The 19,996-nt window shown below is 48.3% G+C and overlaps 3 protein-coding genes across 6 annotated transcripts; all 3 read right to left on the bottom strand.

Moving 5' to 3' along the window:
- On the bottom strand, nt 336–2,373 carry LOC8084240 (peroxidase 51). 4 transcript variants are annotated; one of them, XM_021452848.1, is made up of 4 exons: nt 1,996–2,373; nt 1,690–1,908; nt 1,431–1,596; nt 336–997 (listed from the first exon to the last, which is right to left on the bottom strand). In XM_021452848.1, the coding sequence occupies exons 1-4, from the start codon at nt 2,233–2,235 to the stop codon at nt 606–608; spliced, it is 1,017 nt and encodes a 338-aa protein (XP_021308523.1). In that variant the 5' UTR covers nt 2,236–2,373; the 3' UTR covers nt 336–605. The 4 variants fall into 4 exon arrangements, with proteins under 4 accessions (XP_021308523.1, XP_021308521.1, XP_002459238.1 ...); XM_021452846.1 differs by having other exon boundaries at nt 336–1,040; nt 1,996–2,372; XM_002459193.2 differs by having other exon boundaries at nt 1,708–1,908; nt 1,996–2,370.
- On the bottom strand, nt 4,060–5,051 carry LOC8083772 (peroxidase 50). The gene is given in 2 exon segments (XM_002459191.2): nt 4,060–4,447; nt 4,450–5,051. Coding segments are annotated over 2 exon segments (753 nt in total). The 5' UTR covers nt 4,942–5,051; the 3' UTR covers nt 4,060–4,186.
- On the bottom strand, nt 11,069–12,784 carry LOC8054532. The gene has a single exon (XM_002459190.2). The coding sequence runs from the start codon at nt 12,618–12,620 to the stop codon at nt 11,157–11,159; it is 1,464 nt and encodes a 487-aa protein (XP_002459235.1). The 5' UTR covers nt 12,621–12,784; the 3' UTR covers nt 11,069–11,156.

The following is a 19,996-nucleotide window of genomic DNA, read 5'->3' as shown; positions in this document are numbered from 1 at the left end:
GAGTACAAGGTATACTTATACTAGTATCTGAGATTAGTATGATCTATATTCTTGCTTTTAATATGAAAATTACCTAATTATTCAACAATATATGCCTACGCCTACCTACATAGGCAGTAGGCACCTTCGTTTTGGAGGGAAAGGAGCGGGCGCCTGCTCCCCAATCAATTACCGGCCCTGCAAATAAATGTCATCTTCATTATATTTGTGTGCCGTCGTCTTTTTTTCCCCAAGCGGCCAATGTTACTTGTATACATAACCAACTTCGCTTTAGAGCTAATAATAATCAAACAAAAGGCGGGAAAAGACAGTATTTGAAGAAACCGACATGAGAGTTGAGAGTTATAACATCGTTTTTTTTTTATTTGCTTGCTTGAGTGCACCACAAGTGAGATTCTATACTCTGTAGATTTCCTGTAGACCTGACCACGAACAGAGTTTTCATTCCAGTGCTAGCTACATTACATAAGCCTGCTATACATTCCAACAATTCTCCATTTCCTTCTATTCTCCTTTTTTTTCCCCATGTCTGAAGAATCCGATCGACGAGTATAACGAAGTAGCTGAAGTGCTGGACGGCATTCTGACGAGGAATAATTCTATTCTCAGCCGAGCACGGCGCAGTCGCGGCGGACGTTGCCCCGTGCCGTCGCCGTCTTGACCCCGACGCGGCCCAGCCTGGTGATGGCGTCGACGAAGGCTCGGTCGAACGCGACGCGACTCCGTGCCAGCGCGTCGACGGTGGGTCTGGACCTGGTGTCCGTGTGCAGCACCTGGTCCGACGCCAGCAGTCCCTTCCCGGCCTGCAGGTTCCGGAAGAACTGGTTGTCGAAGCTCACCGGCGTCACGGGGTCCATGGCCACCGCCACCCGCGGATCCACCCCCGCCGGGCACCACCCCGCCAGCTGCGCCGCGTACCCGGCGTCCAGCGTCGCGTCCGCCCCCCGCAGCCGCCCCGCGAACGTGCTGCAGTGCGCCAGACCCACCGTGTGCCCAGCTGCGTCCATAGTGCAGGAGATGAGCTATTTCTGTTCGTTGTTCTGAAAAATCATGGCTAAAAGTATTATTCGCTGATTTATTATGAGAGAAAAATATTGCTGGTTGACAGAAAAAATACGGTTTAGAAGACAAGCGAACAATTTGTAGGTTTCCAGAACCGGAAACTGAAGTGTGGTTTGGACTTTGGATCATGTGCGAGCTGCTGGATTTGGGCATGGCGGAAGGTAGTGGCGACGGTTGCGTGCATGGGTGTGGTTGTCTGATTAATTGCCAAGCATGAGCAAGCAAGCAAGGTAGGCGTAGCTTTTTCAGATTCAGAAAAGTGCTTGTCGTCATTTGTGAGCAGAGACCACTGCACTGATGATTGAGGTCGTGCAATGCGTGCGATGAGTTCAAGATCGATGAGTAGCTTGCAAGACCAGAAAACGTACCTGAGAGGGCGACCATGTCGGTCTGCGAGAGCCCGTTGGCGGCGAACATCTGGTTGAGCTGGTCCAGGTTGAAGAAGGGCGCCGGCAGCCTCCCGTTGACGCTGCTCGCCGTCGACCTCAGCCCGTCCAGCCGACCCAGCTCCACCGCGTACGACGGACCGCCCGACTGCAATATGCACACGCACGCACGCACGGATTCAGTTTCCATGATGTCGCTAGCTTTAGCTTGTAATAACTGGCCTGATGTAGTGTACCGTACGTAAACGGTCGTGCGTACCAGCGCGATGGCGTCCCTGGTGGCCATGGCGAGGATGTCGGCGCACGACACCTTGCCGCGGCATCCCGGCGCGGCGTCCACGGCCGCCCTGGCCCTGATCACCGTGTCGAAGCCGTCGCCGGCCAGGGACAGGTTGATGGGGTGGTCCTTCTCCGCCGTGTTGTTCGCCGTCGACGCCACCATCACCGACGCGTCGCAGCCCTGCAATTGCATATATATATATATATATATATATATATAGTTCATCGACGGATTCATGCAGCATGGTCATCGCACCGCCATACGTACCTCGACGAAGCAGTCGTGGAAGAAGAGGCGCACGGTGGCGCCGACGGTGGCGGGTGTCTGCTGGATCTTCTTGGCCACCACGCCGCGGACGATGGACTCCACGTTGGGGCACACGCCGGCGTAGTACCCGCGCCGGAGCTGCGCCTCGCAGACGACGCTGCCGCCACCCGCCGCCGCAAGCACCAGTACCCAGATCAGCGCCGTCGCCGCACGCCTCACGCCGCCGCCGCCGGCGTACATGCTGCTCGATGGTACCTTAGCTTGCCCGTTGCTCTCGCAGCCAGCGCACAAATGGCCGTTATATATACACACATATGCAGTGCGCAATTGCAAAGAAAACTCTGCAAGTGCTCAAGTGAAGTGCTCGCCACGGTACGACGTCGACGCCCATGCTACGACACGACACAAATATGGCGGCATGGTGGCCACAGCCCACAGCCTACAAGGGATAAGATAAGGTCAATTGCTAGCTAGCTAGAACATTAACCTTGCTGCAAAGATGATGATGAGCTTTCATTTCTCACTAATCCTATATTTTCGTTGCCTATTTTATTTGGAGGTAACATATAATTATATGATTATTTTATTTTTTAAAAAAAAACTGAATTATTTCTTGTGAGTTCTTTTAGTTATATTAATTGATCATCTAAGATTGTTGCCTAAAAAACCAGGCACCTGAAATGCAATAACTATCTTCAATAGTCTTTCTTAGACTCACTTTCTAGATCCTTGTTTGGAGAACTACTTGAATAAAAGTGCTCTCTACATTGCACCTACAACAACTCAGCTATTTATATGTTGTGTATACTTTGGAGAGCCATCTCCACCCTTTATCTTTAGTTAGCGAGAAACTAGGATAAAGGATGTCAATAATTAGGGTCTCTTTTTGGAACACAGGACTTTCACCAGAAGTATTTTACATAAATCAGTCCATTTTCATAGCAAAAACACATGAAACAGAAAAAGTTTCTCAAATCCAAAGGGGACTTTATTATTGATCAAATTGAAGAAACTATCGGAGAAATTTTTCATCAAAGTTTCTATTCCTAATCAATATAAAAGGATATAAAATGACTCTTACGTACAGTCGTGCGGTTAATTTCTGCCCATGTTTGACTGGTTGGTGTCTACTGTCGCCTTTGGTACATGCATCTTTCTTCTTCCCGGTGATTCATTCCTCTTTTGCATCCTCTCAGAAACCTGTCGTATATATGTTTCTAGCTCTTGTCGCATGGCTTGTCTTGTAGGCCTTTATCTATTTCGCCCATGTGACAACAAGAAATTGAGCTGTTAAGCTTCCTATATATTGCAGACAGGGAGATCGGTGTTTGGGGTTGTTTTAGTAGTTTTCTCAAAATAACGAGATTCACTTCACCAACTCCGCCATAGAGTTAGACTTCCTCTATCTGAACATCTCCATATTTCTTTGACTTGCCTCTTAGCTAGGGGGATGTTGCATGGTTAAGGTTTTCACACATCTAACAACTAGCATATATATACTAGTGATTTAAATTTTTCAAAAACTTTTCTTCTAATTTTCAGCAAGTTATGAGTGATAGGAAGAAGGCAATGAAGTATGTTTTTTCTAATTTTTCAAAAACTTTTCTCCCAATTCCCAAATGATATATGGTGTATCGCCATTTCATTCTATTCTGTTTTGAAAATAAAGACAACAAGAAATTGAGCTGTCACGCTTCCTATATATTGCAGAGAGGGAGATCGGTGTTTGGGGTTGTTATATATATATATATATATATATATATATATATATATATATATATATATATATATATATATATATATGCCTTTTCTGTCTTGTGTGACAACGACAGTAGTTGATTTGTTACTGTTTCATCTGCCGAGGGAAAGAGTATTAGGGTAGAGATGGACGTACGTGACGTGTGAGTGTGACAGTGCACTAGAACTGAAAATGATACCCACGCCAAAGCACTAGCCTCCACATAGTGTACAAGTATATATGGAGGTGATAGAGAGTGAACAATGTGAAGATAAATTCATTCTGAAGAGTTATATATATACAGTACTGGATATATACATGAAGGTGATCAGAAACAACTCGAGTTCTACAACTACAAGTGCCCACATCAATATGTGCAGATTTGTCCATGGATGACGAGTACAAGTGCAGCAACAAAGAAGCTAGAAACACCTCACTTTGAATTTCACCAGGTCAATTGAGCACCGCGCAGTTCCGTCGGATGTTCCCTTGGGCCCCCGTCTTGACCCCAATCCGGCCCATCTTGGTGATGGCCTCCACGAAGGCCCGTTCAAACGCGACGCTACTCCGTGCCAACGCGTCGACAATGGGCCTGGACCTGGTGTCCGTGTACAGCAGCTGGTCCGACGCCAGGAGGCCCATCCCGGCCTGCAAATTCCGGAAGTACTGGTTGTCGAACACCCGCGGCGTCACCACGTCCATGGTCACCGCCACCCGTCGAGGCGGCCGAGCTCGACGGCGTAGGACGGGCCGCCGGCCAGCGCGATGGCGTCGCGGGTGGCCATGGCGAGGATGTCGGCGCAGGAGACCCGGTTGCGGCACCGCGGCACGGCGTCGACGGCGGCCTTGGCGCGGATCACGGTGTCGAAGCCGTCGCCGGCGAGGGAGAGGTTCACGGGGTGGTCTTTCTCCGCGGCGGTGGAGTTGGGCGTGGAGGCCACCACCACGGAGGCGTCGCAGCCCTCGACGAAGCAGTCGTGGAAGAAGAGGTGCACCGTCGCGCCCACCGTGATGAACGTCTCCCTGTACTTGCTCGCCACCGCGTCGCGGACGATGGACTCCACGTTTGGGCACACGCTCGCGTAGTAGTTGCGACGGAGCTGCTGCTGCTGCTGCGCCGAGCACACGGTGGCAGCCGCCGCCGCCAGCGCCAGGAACGCCAGCGCCGCCGCCGCCGCCAAAAGCCTCAGGTTGCTGCAGGCGACCATTATTGTTTGGTCGTCGTTCTTCAGTGTTACGGCGCGAAGCACCAAATGAATAAGATCTCCTATATATATATGTGCAGCTGGTGTGACGCAAGTGGTGAAGCGATCACGACGACATGTGCCACCGGAGCGGGCAGCAGGGTACACCGGTGCAGACGTGATGTAGCAGCGTTTTTCTCTTACAATAAATCAATCAATAATACTTTCTATCATGGCTTATCAGCTAAACGAACAAAAGATAAAGCAACCGTCCTAGAGGCATGCCCATCTCTTGATGAGATGGATGTAGTTTTCGACGGCACGAGGGAAAGGATGGATCATACCGGGGGTGATAAGAGCTAGCACTATGGATCTAGTGGATCAACAACTTGTTTTGCACTCCATGCCTCCACTGGCAAAAGTGCCTAAGGTACGGTGGGACCCTAGAAATCGCATCCTCAGATTATTATAATTATAAATTACACAGGTGCTTTGCCAACATATATGGAAAAGTTGAAGTAGTGGATTTTAGACGAGGGATTACGTTACGTGGCAGCTTGAATATGTGACGAGAATTAGTTATGTGGTTTTGCCACTCTTGCAAAGTAGCCATCATCGGTGGGGGTTTATGACCTAATTTTCAGTGCATCCATATTTTAGAAATAGTGTAGAAGAATTTTATCCTTATAAAACTCTCTCTACTCCTATAAAACTCTTATCATCTCTTTCTTCATCAATAGAGTGTTACATATCAATATATTTAAGATCCATAAAACTCTGATAAAACATCATTAAGACTGGCCTAAGAGCATCTCCATTGCACGTGAGAATCGAATCATGGGACAGAAAATTGGGCCAAGCCTAAAAAAAATCAACCTGAGGAAGAGCAGCCACTTGCGAGGCTGCAAGGAAATGTGAGCTGTCTAGATAAAGCTGTTAGTCTTGTGAGTATTGGCCCGAAAGGCTGACAGCAACTTTGAACACAAGGCAGTGCCGAGTAGAGATGCTCTTGGTTCCTCCGCGCCATGAGGTCCATCGACACACAGCTTGCAAAACTATTGCATCGACAAATTAAAGTCCAGCACGCGGAAGCCAGCTCAGGATTCTTCATATATAGCGTTTTTCCAATAAATAAAAAAAATACAGCAAGAACAATGTGGCAACCTATTCGATTTCTGTCTTCTTACCCATGTCTTGTTACTAGGTGCATCATCCATTCGTCGCTTGCAATTGCAACAACAAAACACACGTCGTCGCTTGTTTTAGGCATGCAGCTAGCTGCAGGATCAAACAGACCTTCAGATCAGATGAGATGATGCAGCATGATGTCTGTTCTGTCATGAACTCATGATCATGATCAATATCATGTAGCCACTGCACGCCACCATGGCCACAGATAGGATATGAATAGGACATCGCACCGGCGAGATAGCAGGTGCACTAATGTCGTCTGGGACGAAACGCAAGGTGGAAGAGCTCGGGGGCCACGTGATCTCGGCGGCGGTCGGCGACGTCGTGGCGCGGACCATGTCCGCGGCGGTGGGCAGGTACGAGGCGCGCGCGAGCGTGGACGACCAGCTGGAGCGCCTCCACACGCTGGCCATCATGGTGCACAGCGCCGTGGAGGCGGCGGAGGACGTGCATATCCGGAGCTGGTGGCTGCGCCGGTGGCTCTGGACACTCCGCGACGCCGCGCTCGACGCCGACGAGGTGCTGCGGCTCTTTAGGCAGCAGCGGCGTGCGGCCGTGGGTGCAGATGCAGCAAGCAACGAGCAGGCCGGCGGGAACATGGTGTGGCGCGCCCTCCGGTCAGTGAAGAGCCTGCTCCTCGGCCGCGACGACAGTGGCGTCGAGCGGCTGAGCCGCATGGTGGCGAGGTTGGAGAGGGAAGCCATGGGCCTCGGTGACTTCCTCAAGGTGCTCGACCTAGAAATCAGGAGGTCGCTGGCAGTTCAACAGGCGCCGCCGCCGCCCGTGCAATCCTCAGAGCCAACGACACTGGCCTCAATTCCACCAGCGGCAGTTCATGGTGACAACTTGCTGATCTGTCGCTCCAAGGTAGACGAGAACAGTAGCGCGAGCCCCGACGGCGCCGGAGACCGATCAAGATTCGATCACGGTGTTTCTTCCATTTCACACGAGGAGTACGTCGCCGGCATGAGGAAGATGAGCCTTCTGATCGTGATGCAACGCATCCGGCGAGCGCTGGACAGGCTTATCAGAAAGAAGCCGGCGGCGCCACCGCCACCCGCCTCGCGTGCCCTGACTCTTCCGGACACGGACAGGCTCCGCGAGCAGGTTTCCCGCATCCAGCGAGCCGTTCTCCTTGCCACAGCAAGCGGCGGAGCTGGCTGGCCAGGTGGAGCAACCAGCTGATGACCGTGGCGTGCAGAGCCGAATACCTGCTGCTCGCCGCCCGTCCTGTGCAGGCGGGTGGAGATGGAGATTGGGCCGACGTGATCGTGGCTCCACGCGACGTCAGCGATGGCCGCATGAGGACGACGGCGCAGGACGTGGAGGCCGCGGCGGCTCACTTGGAAGACTTCGTCACGTTGACCGGCTTCGCTCTGGCCTCTCCTCTGGGTATGCCTTGTGCTCGCAGCTAGTCCTACACTTCCAAGCAAAGAGAGGTTCTCTTTAGGCCCTTTCCTCCGGATGGAGTAAGACAAGTTGTTAATTTGGACTAAGAGCAACTCCAACCCAATCTCTAAATTAAGCCCTTAAACTAAAAAAAAAGTAGAGGTTCAAATTAAGACCCAACACCAATGGAAAAAAATAGACCAAGTTCTTATCTCACATGAGACCCACCTGTCATTGACGAATTCTACATCAACTCCACTATTTGTAATTCTTGTCTTGATTTATAGGCGGAGAGAGGAAAGTGGGTAGGTCCCATTGGATAGAGGGTTCTGGATGTGAGGGGCTGAAACTATAATTTGAGAGGCCATGGAAAATGGGAGCCTAAATAGAAGGTGGATTGAAGTTGATTTTTTTTTGGATAAATCCATAGATTTAGAATAGAGACTTCTTTAGGAAGTAGGCTGGAGTTGCTCTTAGCCGTTAAAAGTTAGCTAGTATTGTGATGTTTGGATCATAGAATTAATGGATAGTACAATTTCCATACAAATAACTTTAAGCGATCACTCATCTTAGGAATACCAATAAATTAATCTAGCTTTGTCTATAATTGGCAAAATAACTATATTGGACACTCACAATGTAGACTATATCATAGAGTCTAAAGTTATTTATTATCTCGAACAATGTGGACTTGGAGTCTAAATAAGACTTGGAGTCTTATTTTTTCTACCTCTTTCTTCAATAAATATGCTGCCACATCAGAAAAATACAATAAATAATATGTAATTAAGTGTCTTGGACTCTGTGATAGAGTCTTGCATTGTGAGTGCCCTTAAGGCTCAGTTTCACCTCTAAACTTTTAAAATGACCGTTTTAGTCCTCAAATTCTATTTGTAGGCTCAGTTTCATCCTAGAATTATGAAGATGACCATTTCAATCTTCAAACTTTGCATTTTGTGCTCCATTTCATCCATAAACTATCAGACTGTATGCATTTCGCTCTTTAAACTTTTATTTTCAACTCAACTCTATCTATCCAAAAAGAAAACATTATATTTAGTCATAATTTCATCCATGAATTATCAAAATGCATATTGGCTCAACTTCATCCTTTGTCCAACACAACGACGATTTGAGATGGACAATTATCCTATGATGCTATTGTCCCTAGTGTCGTCCCATGTACCAAATTAGATAGCACGCTTTCAATATTTATATTCATATTCTAAGATGGAGAGAGATATGGGCCTAAATATTCTTAAATATGAATTATTTTTAATCTATGGACAAAAATAGTATTGTATATACAAATGATTATTTGTTCAGCCTAAATCTAGAAATACCTATGGAAAAAATTATAGGCCCATTATTGTTTCAATATATTAGGTGACCACTCAAGAGTTTTTGGATGAATATTATTTTTCCTCAAACTTCACATTAAAAATAATAGCTTAGAATTATTAATGGCACTAAAGAGTTTTGGATTAATATTATTTTTCTCTTTAATCGTTGGTGGTGTTGGAGGTGACCAGGTGCAGCAGTGCAACGTTCGTAAGACGATATACAAAGATTGAAATACAGTTCAGATGAAATTGAACCCAAAATACAAAGTCTGAGGAGTGAAACAACCATCTTCATAGTTGATGAAATTGAGCCTAAAAATAGAGTTTGAGGATTAAAATGGCCGTTTTTAAAGTTGAGGAATGAAAGTGAGCCGTGAGTGATAGTTTAGGGGCCAAAAGGGCTATTCTGCCTCTATAATTGCTAAAGAAAGTGTCGAGCCAACTTTGACAAGGCAACAAAGAAAATATTTGATAAAATTATTATATATTTTTGGTGACATATTTGAAAAGAGTAATAGAAGAACTTTTCAAAAGAAGACAAGAAGACCAAAAAAATAGATAGTTTATACAAGGATGATATCAACCAATATAACATGGCAATAGTTCCTAGAACATTCTCGAGTTAGTTAACATGGTTATCAATTTCGGCTGCTCTCTAAGGGGCCTTGTTGTTGTTAGGTGTTAGCGTGTTGCGCTTCAGTCAGTTTTTATTTTGGTCGAGAATAGTTTCAGGCTTTTTGTCATGTTTTGGTGTTTCTTTCGATGCCTTTTGAAGCACTCAGGCGAGTTACTCTTTCTTGTACTAAAACATTTTTTGTCTAATAAAAATTGCGACAAAGTTTTTGCAGTCTTTTCCAAAAAAAAACTTTATAGCCTTTCCTGATACGTTGTTATTAGGAAGGGGCACCTTCGACTTTTTTTAGAATTGATTGCCCCCATTAGTCTCAATTCACTGGGTTTTGCCAACTATTTGACGAACATCTATAACTCTTATAAAGCTAAACCCCACTAGATGAATTTTCTCTTCATGCAAGGTGTCCACATCATTCTCCACTAAGTGACCCACTAAATATTCTATCTCTTCATGGAAGGTGTCCACATCATTCCTCACTAAGTCCATGTCATCTCATATTAATTACAAAAAATGACCATGTCATCTATATTATGTGAAATACTTTAAATCTTTAATCTATTAACATACAAGTCATGTACTACACTATTTATTTCATCACCAATTAATTCCTCTATAATGTAACCAAATATTAGTTTTTGTTCTATTATCTTTTACTAGATCTAATATAATAAAATACATGCAAGTCAAATTCATACGTATATATAGATAATAGATTGAATATCATATAGTAATGCTATGTATATAATGGTTTATTTTTAAGAAAATCCCGCAGCAACGCGCGGGGAATTCACCTAGTCTAGTTAAAAGGCTTAGGGCACTCAGGGCACTCACAATGCAGACTCTATCATAGAGTCTAAAGTTATTTATTACCTCGAACAATGTGGATTTGGAGTCTAAATAAGACTTTGAGTCTTAGTTTTTCTACCTCTTTCTTCAATAAATATGGTGCCACATCAACAAAATACCATAAATAATATATAATTAATTGTCTTGGACTCTGTAATAAAGTATGGTCAGGAACACCAGCAGCAACTCGGTTTGTCCTTTACCTTCAGCGGAGGAGAGGGCATGACCGTGATTACCCAAAGGGAAGCCCCCCTGTGCAGCACCAAGGATAAAAGGGAGAGAGGAGGCAACCCAGGACATCTCTGAGACATCTAACACACCTAAGTGTAAGCCACTGATCAGGCACGGATTTCCCACACCTAGCCTCTATTGTGTTCTTGCCTGCTCCAAGCAGCCACTGCACGGGTCATCAAGTCGCAATGGCTAACTCCAACGAAGGTATGAACAGCAGTAGTAGCACTAGTTCTAATTTGCGCTGTTGTGTCCTAGCTGTATAGCTTAATTAATGATCCTCCAAAATGTAATAGCTAGCTCAGACCTTAGAGGCATGCATATGCAATACGCCGCCGTGGTGGGAACAGAGATAAGGAGACCTGCTTATGGATGTTTTTGTTTGTTCTTGTATTATCTTGATCACCACAATATATCTTTTCTTTAACCATGACAACAAATGGCTCAATTAGGGTACAATATAATATAGCTGTAAGAGCGCGAAAAGATTTCGTCAAATGCATACGCATGCTTCTTGTATGTCCAATCATAAATATATTAAACAGCAGATAAAACTCAAATTGTTGATTTTTCAAATAGCATCATCACGAAAGAGAGAGCAAGATTTATGGCGATTCAGTTTCTGAGATAGTAGTAGTTCCAAGTCGCTCTCGTATGCCACCAAGCTGGAGCGTGAAGAACTCCACCAAGTCCATCTCATAGGGCACACACCTCAGATATTGCTTAGCATCACCAGCCAATTCCCTAGTCTTATTGTTGAAGTCGAGGATGAAGACTTTCTCCATCACCTTGGTGTCAAGGTCGAGGACGAAGACGCCCCTGCCCATGAACAGCGCCAGCAACGACGACGATCCATGGTCCGAGTTGCACCACCTCTCATGGTCCTCGTTCTGTTGCGGGGCTATTCTAAAAGAAGTGCGGGGCCACGCCGCAGCAGTGGTGTCGCCGTCGCCGTCGTCTCCGGCTCCGGCTGGCTGAGTCCAAACAGTCACGTGCAGAGGATACACGGAGGCGACTGCGAGCTTGCCGTCGCTGTTGACGCACAGGAGCTGTTTGCCTCCGACACGGACGGGGAGCCTCGTCAGGGAGACGCTCGCGGTGGCCACGTCCACGCTGAGCCTGTACAGGTGGTGATCGCCGCCGCCGCCGCCGCGCGCGTTGGGCAAACGGCCATCGTCGATGCACAGCCAGTGCGCCGCACCGTGGTGGTCGACGGTGGATCTGGCGTCCACCAGGGAGAAGGCGCTCCTGTCCAGGCACCTGGTGGGCGTGCTCCAGCGGCGCGTGGCGGCGGAGTACGAGTGCAGGTACGCCGCGCCGCCGCCGAACCTGAGGGGACAATCTCCATCTTGGGTGATGACGAGCAGCTGCGAGAACGTCCACGGATGACGCGGCGGCGGCCTCCCGTTCCGGCTGCTCTCGTCGGCGGCTGTGATGATCGCGTAGCCGACGACCTGTCTGCAACCGACAAGCTTCCCGTTCCGGCTGCACTGCAACGGCGGGAGAACGTGGCGGTCGCCGGTGACGAGGTTGCAGACGCCGAGCAGGTGGCAGTCCATTTCCTCAGGCGTGCGGGGCGCGAGCCACAGCAGCACGATGCCGCGGCGCGCCGCTAGGGGCTCGGCATAGTCGAAGGTGCCGCCGCCGCCGCCGATGAAGAAGGAGGTGAGGGCACGACTCGTGGGGCCGAGCGGCGAGCCCAGCGCCGGCAAGAAGACGGGCGCCAAGGCCGACGACGACGCGCGCTGCTGCGGCAGTGCCGCCATCGTCGTCATCCGCGCCCGCACCATCGCCTTGTCCATCCTATTGAACCACTTGTCCTGTACGACGACGCCGAGGAGGAGGCCTGACCCCTGCTGCGGGCTCGGGCACAGCTCGCGGAGGAAGGCCCGGTCGGTGAAGCGGCGGAGCCAGCCGCGGCATGTCGCGGCGAGCTTGAAGAGGGACTTGACGTCGCCCACGCGGGAGAAGACCTCGTGTTGGAGGTGGTCCGGCAGAGCTGACATGCCGCCCATGCCCGTGCTTCTCCGTCGTCGTCTCTTAGCAGCCGCGTCGCCGTCGTCCGCCATGGGAATCGGGATCGCGTCGTCGTCGTCCTCCTCCTTGGGAATTGGGATCGCGTCGTCGCCTTCCTCCTAATAATATAATAAACAAGTAAAGAATAAATCAAACCAAACCCATGGAGGAGGAGGACGGAGATCGACACGGAGGAGTAGATAGAGCAGGAAGCAGATCGGACGTGGATCTATCGGTGACGCCAGGGATCATGGGATCAGGTTGAATATGTCGCAAGCCCTACTGAGGCCTTATTTACTTGCAAAATATTTTACAAAATATAAATAGTATCAATTTCGTTTGTATTTGACAAATATTGTTCAATCGTGAACTAACTAGTCTCAAAAGATTCGTCCCGTCAATTCCGACCAAACTGTATAATTAGTTTTTATTTTCGTCTATATTTAATATTTCATGCATACGTCTAAAGATTCAATGTGACAGAGAATCTGAAAAATTTTGCAAATTTTTTACGAACTAAACAAGGTTCCGGTCCAAACCTCTCGCGTCTCCGTTACATTTTCTTTTTATTTTTTCATTACTGTTGAATAAATGTGTTTCTACTCTATTATTTTATTTTTTTACTGTATATCAACACATATAGTACATATATTATACCAAAATTAAAGTTAAGATATATATCTACAAGCAAATATTTTTGTGGCTTGGAATTGGAGGAAACAACATACAATGAAATATAAACTTAATTGGACATAGTGGAGGCAAACTGCATCGAACATAAATTCAATCAAGGTGAAATATATGTGAGAAGAACAGGAAACAATGGATATGTTAGCCGCAAGGTTACATTATGTGCTAGCTAGGCATAAGTGAGCCTACGTGTTTTAAACCGTTTTGTACATATATACATTTATATATATTGCATCTAAAAGAAAAAATAAACCAGAACAATGGGCTTCGATTAGGGGAAAAAGGCCCATCAAAGAGTCCCACCTTATCCACTCCTAACCTTATCCATCCACCTCTTCCCAGTTCTAATCACATACTCGCGCTCGTCGACCACCGCCTCTCCTCCTCTCAGCAGTGCTCGTCGACCGCTACCTCTGCCTCCTACCAGCCATGCTCGCCGCATGCTGCCTCTGCCTCTGCCTCTCCTCCCGGTCGCTCCCATCACCCACCACCCCCCGCTAGACTTGTCCTGGGCACGCTCGCTGCCTTCGATGCCACCCGCCGTCACTCCCTCAAGCAATAAAGCTCTAGATCCAAGGACACGTCGCCTATCCTCTGCTTACCCCTTAGGCGAGGCAGTGCCCCTCCGCCTAGCGCATAAGTGCGCCTAGGCAAGCGCCTAATAGCACCTTTTAGAACACTAGCTACTAGACAAAGATGTCGCTTAACAATACTACAAAAAACTTACCAGAGGCAGGCAAAATCGGTTAACAGAGGCAGGCATTGCAACTGCCTCCATCCAAAGGTCTTTGTTAATACAGACTTACAGAGGTGGTTGCTTTGCCTGTCTCGGTTAACCTATTAACGTGCATCGATGAGCCGTTCTCGAGCCCGCGCGGCGAGCCTGATTCTAGCCCACTAGCCAGATCTGCCAACCACCGAAGAAGGCCCGAGCTCCGCGCTGTGCCTCTACCACTAGATCTGGTCGCACCATCGCCAGATTTGCACCTCTAGAACCAGATCCGCCATCATCAGGGGTGTGAAAGAAGCACCGCTCACCGGATCCGTCATCAGGGGGAAAGAGGTGTCGTCGAGCCGAATCTAGGGGTTCAATGGCACCACCGTGCTTGGTGGAGGAGTGGTGCCACCACTGCAGACTCCTTTGGTGGAAGGAGTGGCACCACCATAGCCACTGTGCTCAATAGAGGAGGGGCACCGCCACCGTGCTTGGTGGAGTAGGGCTAATGTTGCTAGCTCGGGTAGGGGATGGCCGCCATGCACAGGGGAGAGAAAGGGGCATCACCACACATGTGAAAAAGGAGGGGCGTCGCTGTGCACAAAGAAGGAGGACGCATGGGAAAAAGGAGAGGGCGTCGCGTGAGGGAGGTGAGGAAGGAGCTAAGAGAGATAAACCCTAACTCCTACTATTTATATAAGGTCACCATCGCCGACGACGCGCGCTGCTGCGGTGGTGCCGCCATCGTCGTCATCTGCGCTTGCACCATCGCCTTATCCCACCTATTGAACCACTTGTCCTTTACGACGACACCGAAGAGGAGGCACACACGGTGGCATAGCAGCGAGCCTGAAGAGGGCCTTGATGTCGCCCACGCGGGAGAAGACCTCGTGTTGGAGGTGCTCCGACAGAGCTAACATGCCACACATGCTCGTGCTTCTCCATCGTTGTCTCTTAGCTGCTGCATCGACGTCTACCACTTGATCGCGCTGTTGCCGTGTGTAATCAACATAGTAATTCTTTCCTCCTAAACAATGGAGGAGGACAGAGAGATCGACATGGTGTACACAGATAGAACAGGAAGCGAATCAGACAAAGGCAACCGATCAAGCAGTGACGCCATGCAATGGGATCTGATTGAATAGGGAATTGAGAAGACCTCGTAAGTCCTATCATACACGAGGTCATTATGTCAACACATGCTTATCCAAAATTAAAGTTAAGATATATCTATATTTTGCTTAGCAACAGAAGAAAAAACATATTAAGGCTGTATTTTAATTTAACACAAAATTAATTGGACATTGCCATATTATTGCCAAGATCAGTTTATATTTTGGATTTCATAGTCGTCAAAAAATAAATTATGGCTCTCAAATTTCGTAAAAAGTTAGTTATGTAGCATTCCCCGTCTCCATTTTCCTAAAAAATCAATAGCTCCTTTCTCCCATTGCAATGCAGTCATTTTTTTAACACTGGAAGATTGCTGATGCATATGTCAGGACACCTTTAGACATATATAAGAAGAAAACACTCACCTGCTAAATTGCCCTAAGGCAAGAGCCACTCCATTAGCACTCCTATGACATTTTGCGACTTTGATCAAGTCTTAAAAACGACTCAACATTTCTTTTATCTGCTCAATGATGATGCAACTAGGGGACCGATTTGGAATATTGTAGTTGAGCGCTTGTACTGTAGCCAAGCAGTCAAATTCTAGCCATATAGGGTGTATTTGGTTCAAGTTCAAATCCAAGCCTGGCTAGCTTTTTGAGCCAGGCTAGACTTAGCCAGGTTTACATAAGCCAATAGCCACTTGTTTGGTTGGAGTGATTTGTCAAGCCTGGCTAAGTTTGAGTGTGTTTGGTTAGATAGTTTGGTTTGAATACAGTCAAGTGGTAAGTTACCTCCATTGACTCATTCGTCGAACAACTGAAGTGCATGGTGGTGGAGGTCACACCATGGTGGTCTCGCTCGCCCTCCTCGCTTCTTCCCACACCGGCCAGCACCGCTTGCGCCTCCTCTGCCCTGCCGTGTGCTGGCCCGCTCGCCGGGCTTCGCACGCCACCGGATGAAGGGCGCGTGGAAGCAGAGCGACGTGGCGTGGACGGCGTCCTCCAGGCCGACGGGCTCGTGCTCGCCCCAGGCGCCAACGCCGCGGCGGCCTGCTCGGATCCAACGAAGATGGCTCGCCTTGGCGATCGAATTCGAAGCGGCGGTTGGTGCTGTCCGTGAGGACGACGACAGATATTTGCGGGTGTTCGTTCGGGTTTGGGGCCTGAAGTGAAGATGAAGACGAGGAGGGCGCAGGGAGCGGACGACGCCGTCCATTGCTCCCTCGGATGGAAGAGCAGGCTGCAGGAGTAGCTGCCGCGGCAGCCATCCCCGAAGTCTCCGTCCTCATCCTCATCCCTGGCGCCTCCACGTCTTCCGCGGCTTCGTCCTTGTCGGACGCGAGATCCAGCGCGGAGATGTTGTTTCCTGCCTCGTCGAGGCGGTGGTGGGGCACGACGGCGTCGAGGTTGGGGTCGGATTCAGAGTCAAAAACGGCGCCGGAGTCAGAGGTGGAGGAGTGGTCGGGGAGAGAAGTGGAGGCGGAAAGGTGCCCGCCGGGGATGGACATGGCTGCCGCCATCAGCCCCGGTCTCGCGGTCTTCCCCGTCGACCCTGCCGGTGAGGAGAAGGAGCGGTGACGAGAAAAGAGGAGGGGGCTGGCTAGAGCCGGGCTGAGTTGGGACGGCCGATTTGGCCTTTCAAGGCTGGCCAGGCCAACGCGGTACGGTTGGCCCATCCTGACCATGCCCCAGGTGAAAGCCCTAGTTTGGTTTTGGATAATTGATGAAACCCTAGTACTAACCTCTATACTAAGTGTGTGTAGACTTAATGAGGTTGGTACATGCCAAGTGATGGAGCAAGTGATGATCATGATGATCATGGTGATGACCACAAGATGATCAAGTGCTCAACTTGGAAAAGAAGAAAGAGAAAAACAAAACCCTATGGAGATCAAGGCAAAGGTATTGCTTAAGGTTTTGGTTTTGGTGATCAAGACACCATAGAGGGTGTGATCACATTTAGGATAGATAGTCGTACTATAAAGAGGGGAATTCTTTGGCTAAGCGGTTATCAAGTGCCACTAGGTGTCATTGTTCATGTGCATGCATTTAGAACCTAGTGAGCTAACTTAACTCCTTCGAAGAAAATGATTGTGAAAATGCTAACATACGTGCACTTGTTGGTACACACTTTGTGGTGTTGGCACACTTTGAGAAGGAGGTGGAGTTTGAAGGGTAGAGAGAGGATGGGTTCCTCGGATTCGGCGCTTTTCGAGAAAATGAAGTGCATATTTTCTATTGCGTCGGTGGGTAATTTGGAGAAGTCGCGGGAGAGTTTCTCGCTGAGAAAACACTCACCGGACGCTGGCTTCTGGAGCACCGGACGCTGTGTCTGAGCGTCCGATGCAGACAGTGCCTGGCCCAGTTAGGGTAAGGCACCGGACGATAGGCACCAGACGTTGGCTTGAGTGTCCGGTGGTGCGCGTCCGGTGTGCGGGCGTTTTGCGTCCCTCTCTGCGCATGGGTCCGGTGAGCACCGGACGCTAAGGGTGCGTCCGGTGGCTTGCCTCCGGTGACCCTACAGTTTGCGGAGCTCTCTGCGCATGAGTCCGGTGTGCACCGACGCGTCCGGTGCTAACTTGCTCAGCGTCCGGTGCACTGCAGGTGACCGTTAGACTCTGACACGCGGCTGACGTTGGAGCACCGGACGCTGGTGCTGAGCGTCCGGTGCCCCTTTAAGAGCGTCCGGTGACCCCGAGTTTCGCCCAGTGAAAGAGCCAACGGCTCTATTTGTTTGAGGGGCTATATATACGTGTTTGGCCGGCTTGGGGCTCACACTCTTGGTATTCTAACATACTAGACATCCTTGTGAGCCTAAGCAAACACCTCTCACTCATCTCCTTCATAGATTATACATCTTTGTGAGATTGGGAGTGATTCCAAGTGCATTTGCTTGAGTGATTGCATCTAGTGGCACTTGGGGATCGTTCTAGCTGCGGTTTTCTTGTTACTCTTGGTGGTTGTCACCACCTAGATGGCTTGGAGGAGCGGAGGAGCTTTGGCACGAGTTGGTGATTGTTCGTGGCCATCTCCCGGTGATTGTGAGAGGTTTGTGCCTACCTCGGCGGAGAGCCAAAGGCAACATTAGTGGATTGCTCGTGTCATTGAGCTACCTCACTTGTGGGTAGGTTCTTGTGGTGTCCTAGTGTGGACAAGTTTCGTGCTACACCTCTTAGCCACCGAACCACCAAGTGTTGGTCGACACAACGGGGACGTAGCGTGCCGGCAAGCACGTGAACCTCGGGAGAAAAATCTTGTGTCTCCATTGTGTTTGTTGATTAGATTTTTCCCGGTGATTGGACTTCATATTATTGATTGTTCATCCCCTCTACGCGGCGGTATAAAGTTCAAACCATCTCTCTTACATTCCCGCAAACTAGAGTAGCTTACTCTCTTGTATAGAAACTTTAGTTAGCTCTCTAGTGTGAGTAGTGACATAGCTCTTGTGTGCCTAGTGATCATATCAACTATAATTGTTGGATAGGTGGCTTGCAAACACCCCTTTAGAGCTAGAGCAAAAAGCTACGCTTTGTTATTTACTAACCACTTGCTCTAGTGAGTTTTGTAGAATTTTTAAATAGGCTATTCACCCCCCTCTAGCCATAATAGGACCTTTCAAGTGGTATCGGAGCCGTGGTCACTGTTTGTGAAGGCTTAACAACCTCGGTGCTCAAATTATGGCTCAAATAGTGTTCAACCATGTCGGGGGAAAACCACCGTTCTTTGATGGCACAAGTTCTTTTGACTATTGGAAGAGAAAAATGAAGATGTACCTTGGATCAATAAATGATAGAGTGTGGGAAGTCACCGAAAATGACTTTGTGATTCTTGATCCGGCTAACCCCACCGACAATGAGAGAGCAAAGAAGCAATGCAATACTATGGCTCTCAACACAATCTATAATGGCATTGATTCAAAGGTGTTTGAACAAGTCAAAGATCTTGAGAAGGCTGGTGAAGTATGGACAAGGCTAGAAGAAACATATGAGGGCACTACAACGGTAAAAAGTGCCAAGTTGTATATGCTAAAGGACAAGCTATCCAACTTCAAGATGAAGGATGATGAGTCCATACCGGAGATGTTCTATAGGCTCCAAGTCATCATCAATGATCTCAAGGGCCTAGGTGAGAAAGTGAAGGATGAGGACTTCATTCACAAGTTCTTGATGTGCTTGCCCAAGAGGTTCAAGACATTGAGAACAATCATCTTTAGAGGGGGATTGACGGGTGTATCTCCCAATGAGGTACTTGGAGATGTCATGACCGAAGATCAATATAATGACAATGATGATGATGAGGTCATGAAGAAGGATGATGATGACAAGAAGAAGAAGAGTGTAGCATTCAAGGCTAGCTCTTCATCCAAGAGCAAGAACAAGGGCAAGGCCAAGAAAGAAGAATCAAGTGATGAGGAGTGCTCCAATGATGATAGTGATGATGAAGCACTAGCACTCTTTGTCCGTAAGTTTGGCAAGATGATGAAGAAGAAGGGCTACCATACAAGAAAGAGAAGGGACAACTCCAAGAACAAGGAATATGTGAGGCTATGCTACAAGTGCAAGAGCCCCGATCATATTGTGGCGGATTGTCCATACAATAGTGATCATGATGAGCATGAGAAGAAGAACAGGAAGGAGAAGAAAGAAAAGAAAGAGAAGAAGATGGTCTTCAAGAAGAAGAAGGGTGGATCCTATGTTGTGACATGGGATAGTGATGCTTCTTCGGATGATGATTCTAGTGATGATGACAAGGCATCCAAGAAGAAGGCGCTAGCAAGCATTGCTATCAACAAGCCATCACTCTTCGACACTCCTTCATGCTTCATGGCTAAGGGCCACAAGGTACAATATGATGAGAGTGAAAGTGATAGTGAACATGAACATGATAGTGATAGTGATGATGAAAATGA

This window comes from Sorghum bicolor, chromosome 2 (assembly GCF_000003195.3).
Source record: "Sorghum bicolor cultivar BTx623 chromosome 2, Sorghum_bicolor_NCBIv3, whole genome shotgun sequence".
NCBI classification, from domain to species: domain Eukaryota; kingdom Viridiplantae; phylum Streptophyta; class Magnoliopsida; order Poales; family Poaceae; genus Sorghum; species Sorghum bicolor.
This window is presented reverse-complemented; position numbering and strand designations above follow the sequence as displayed.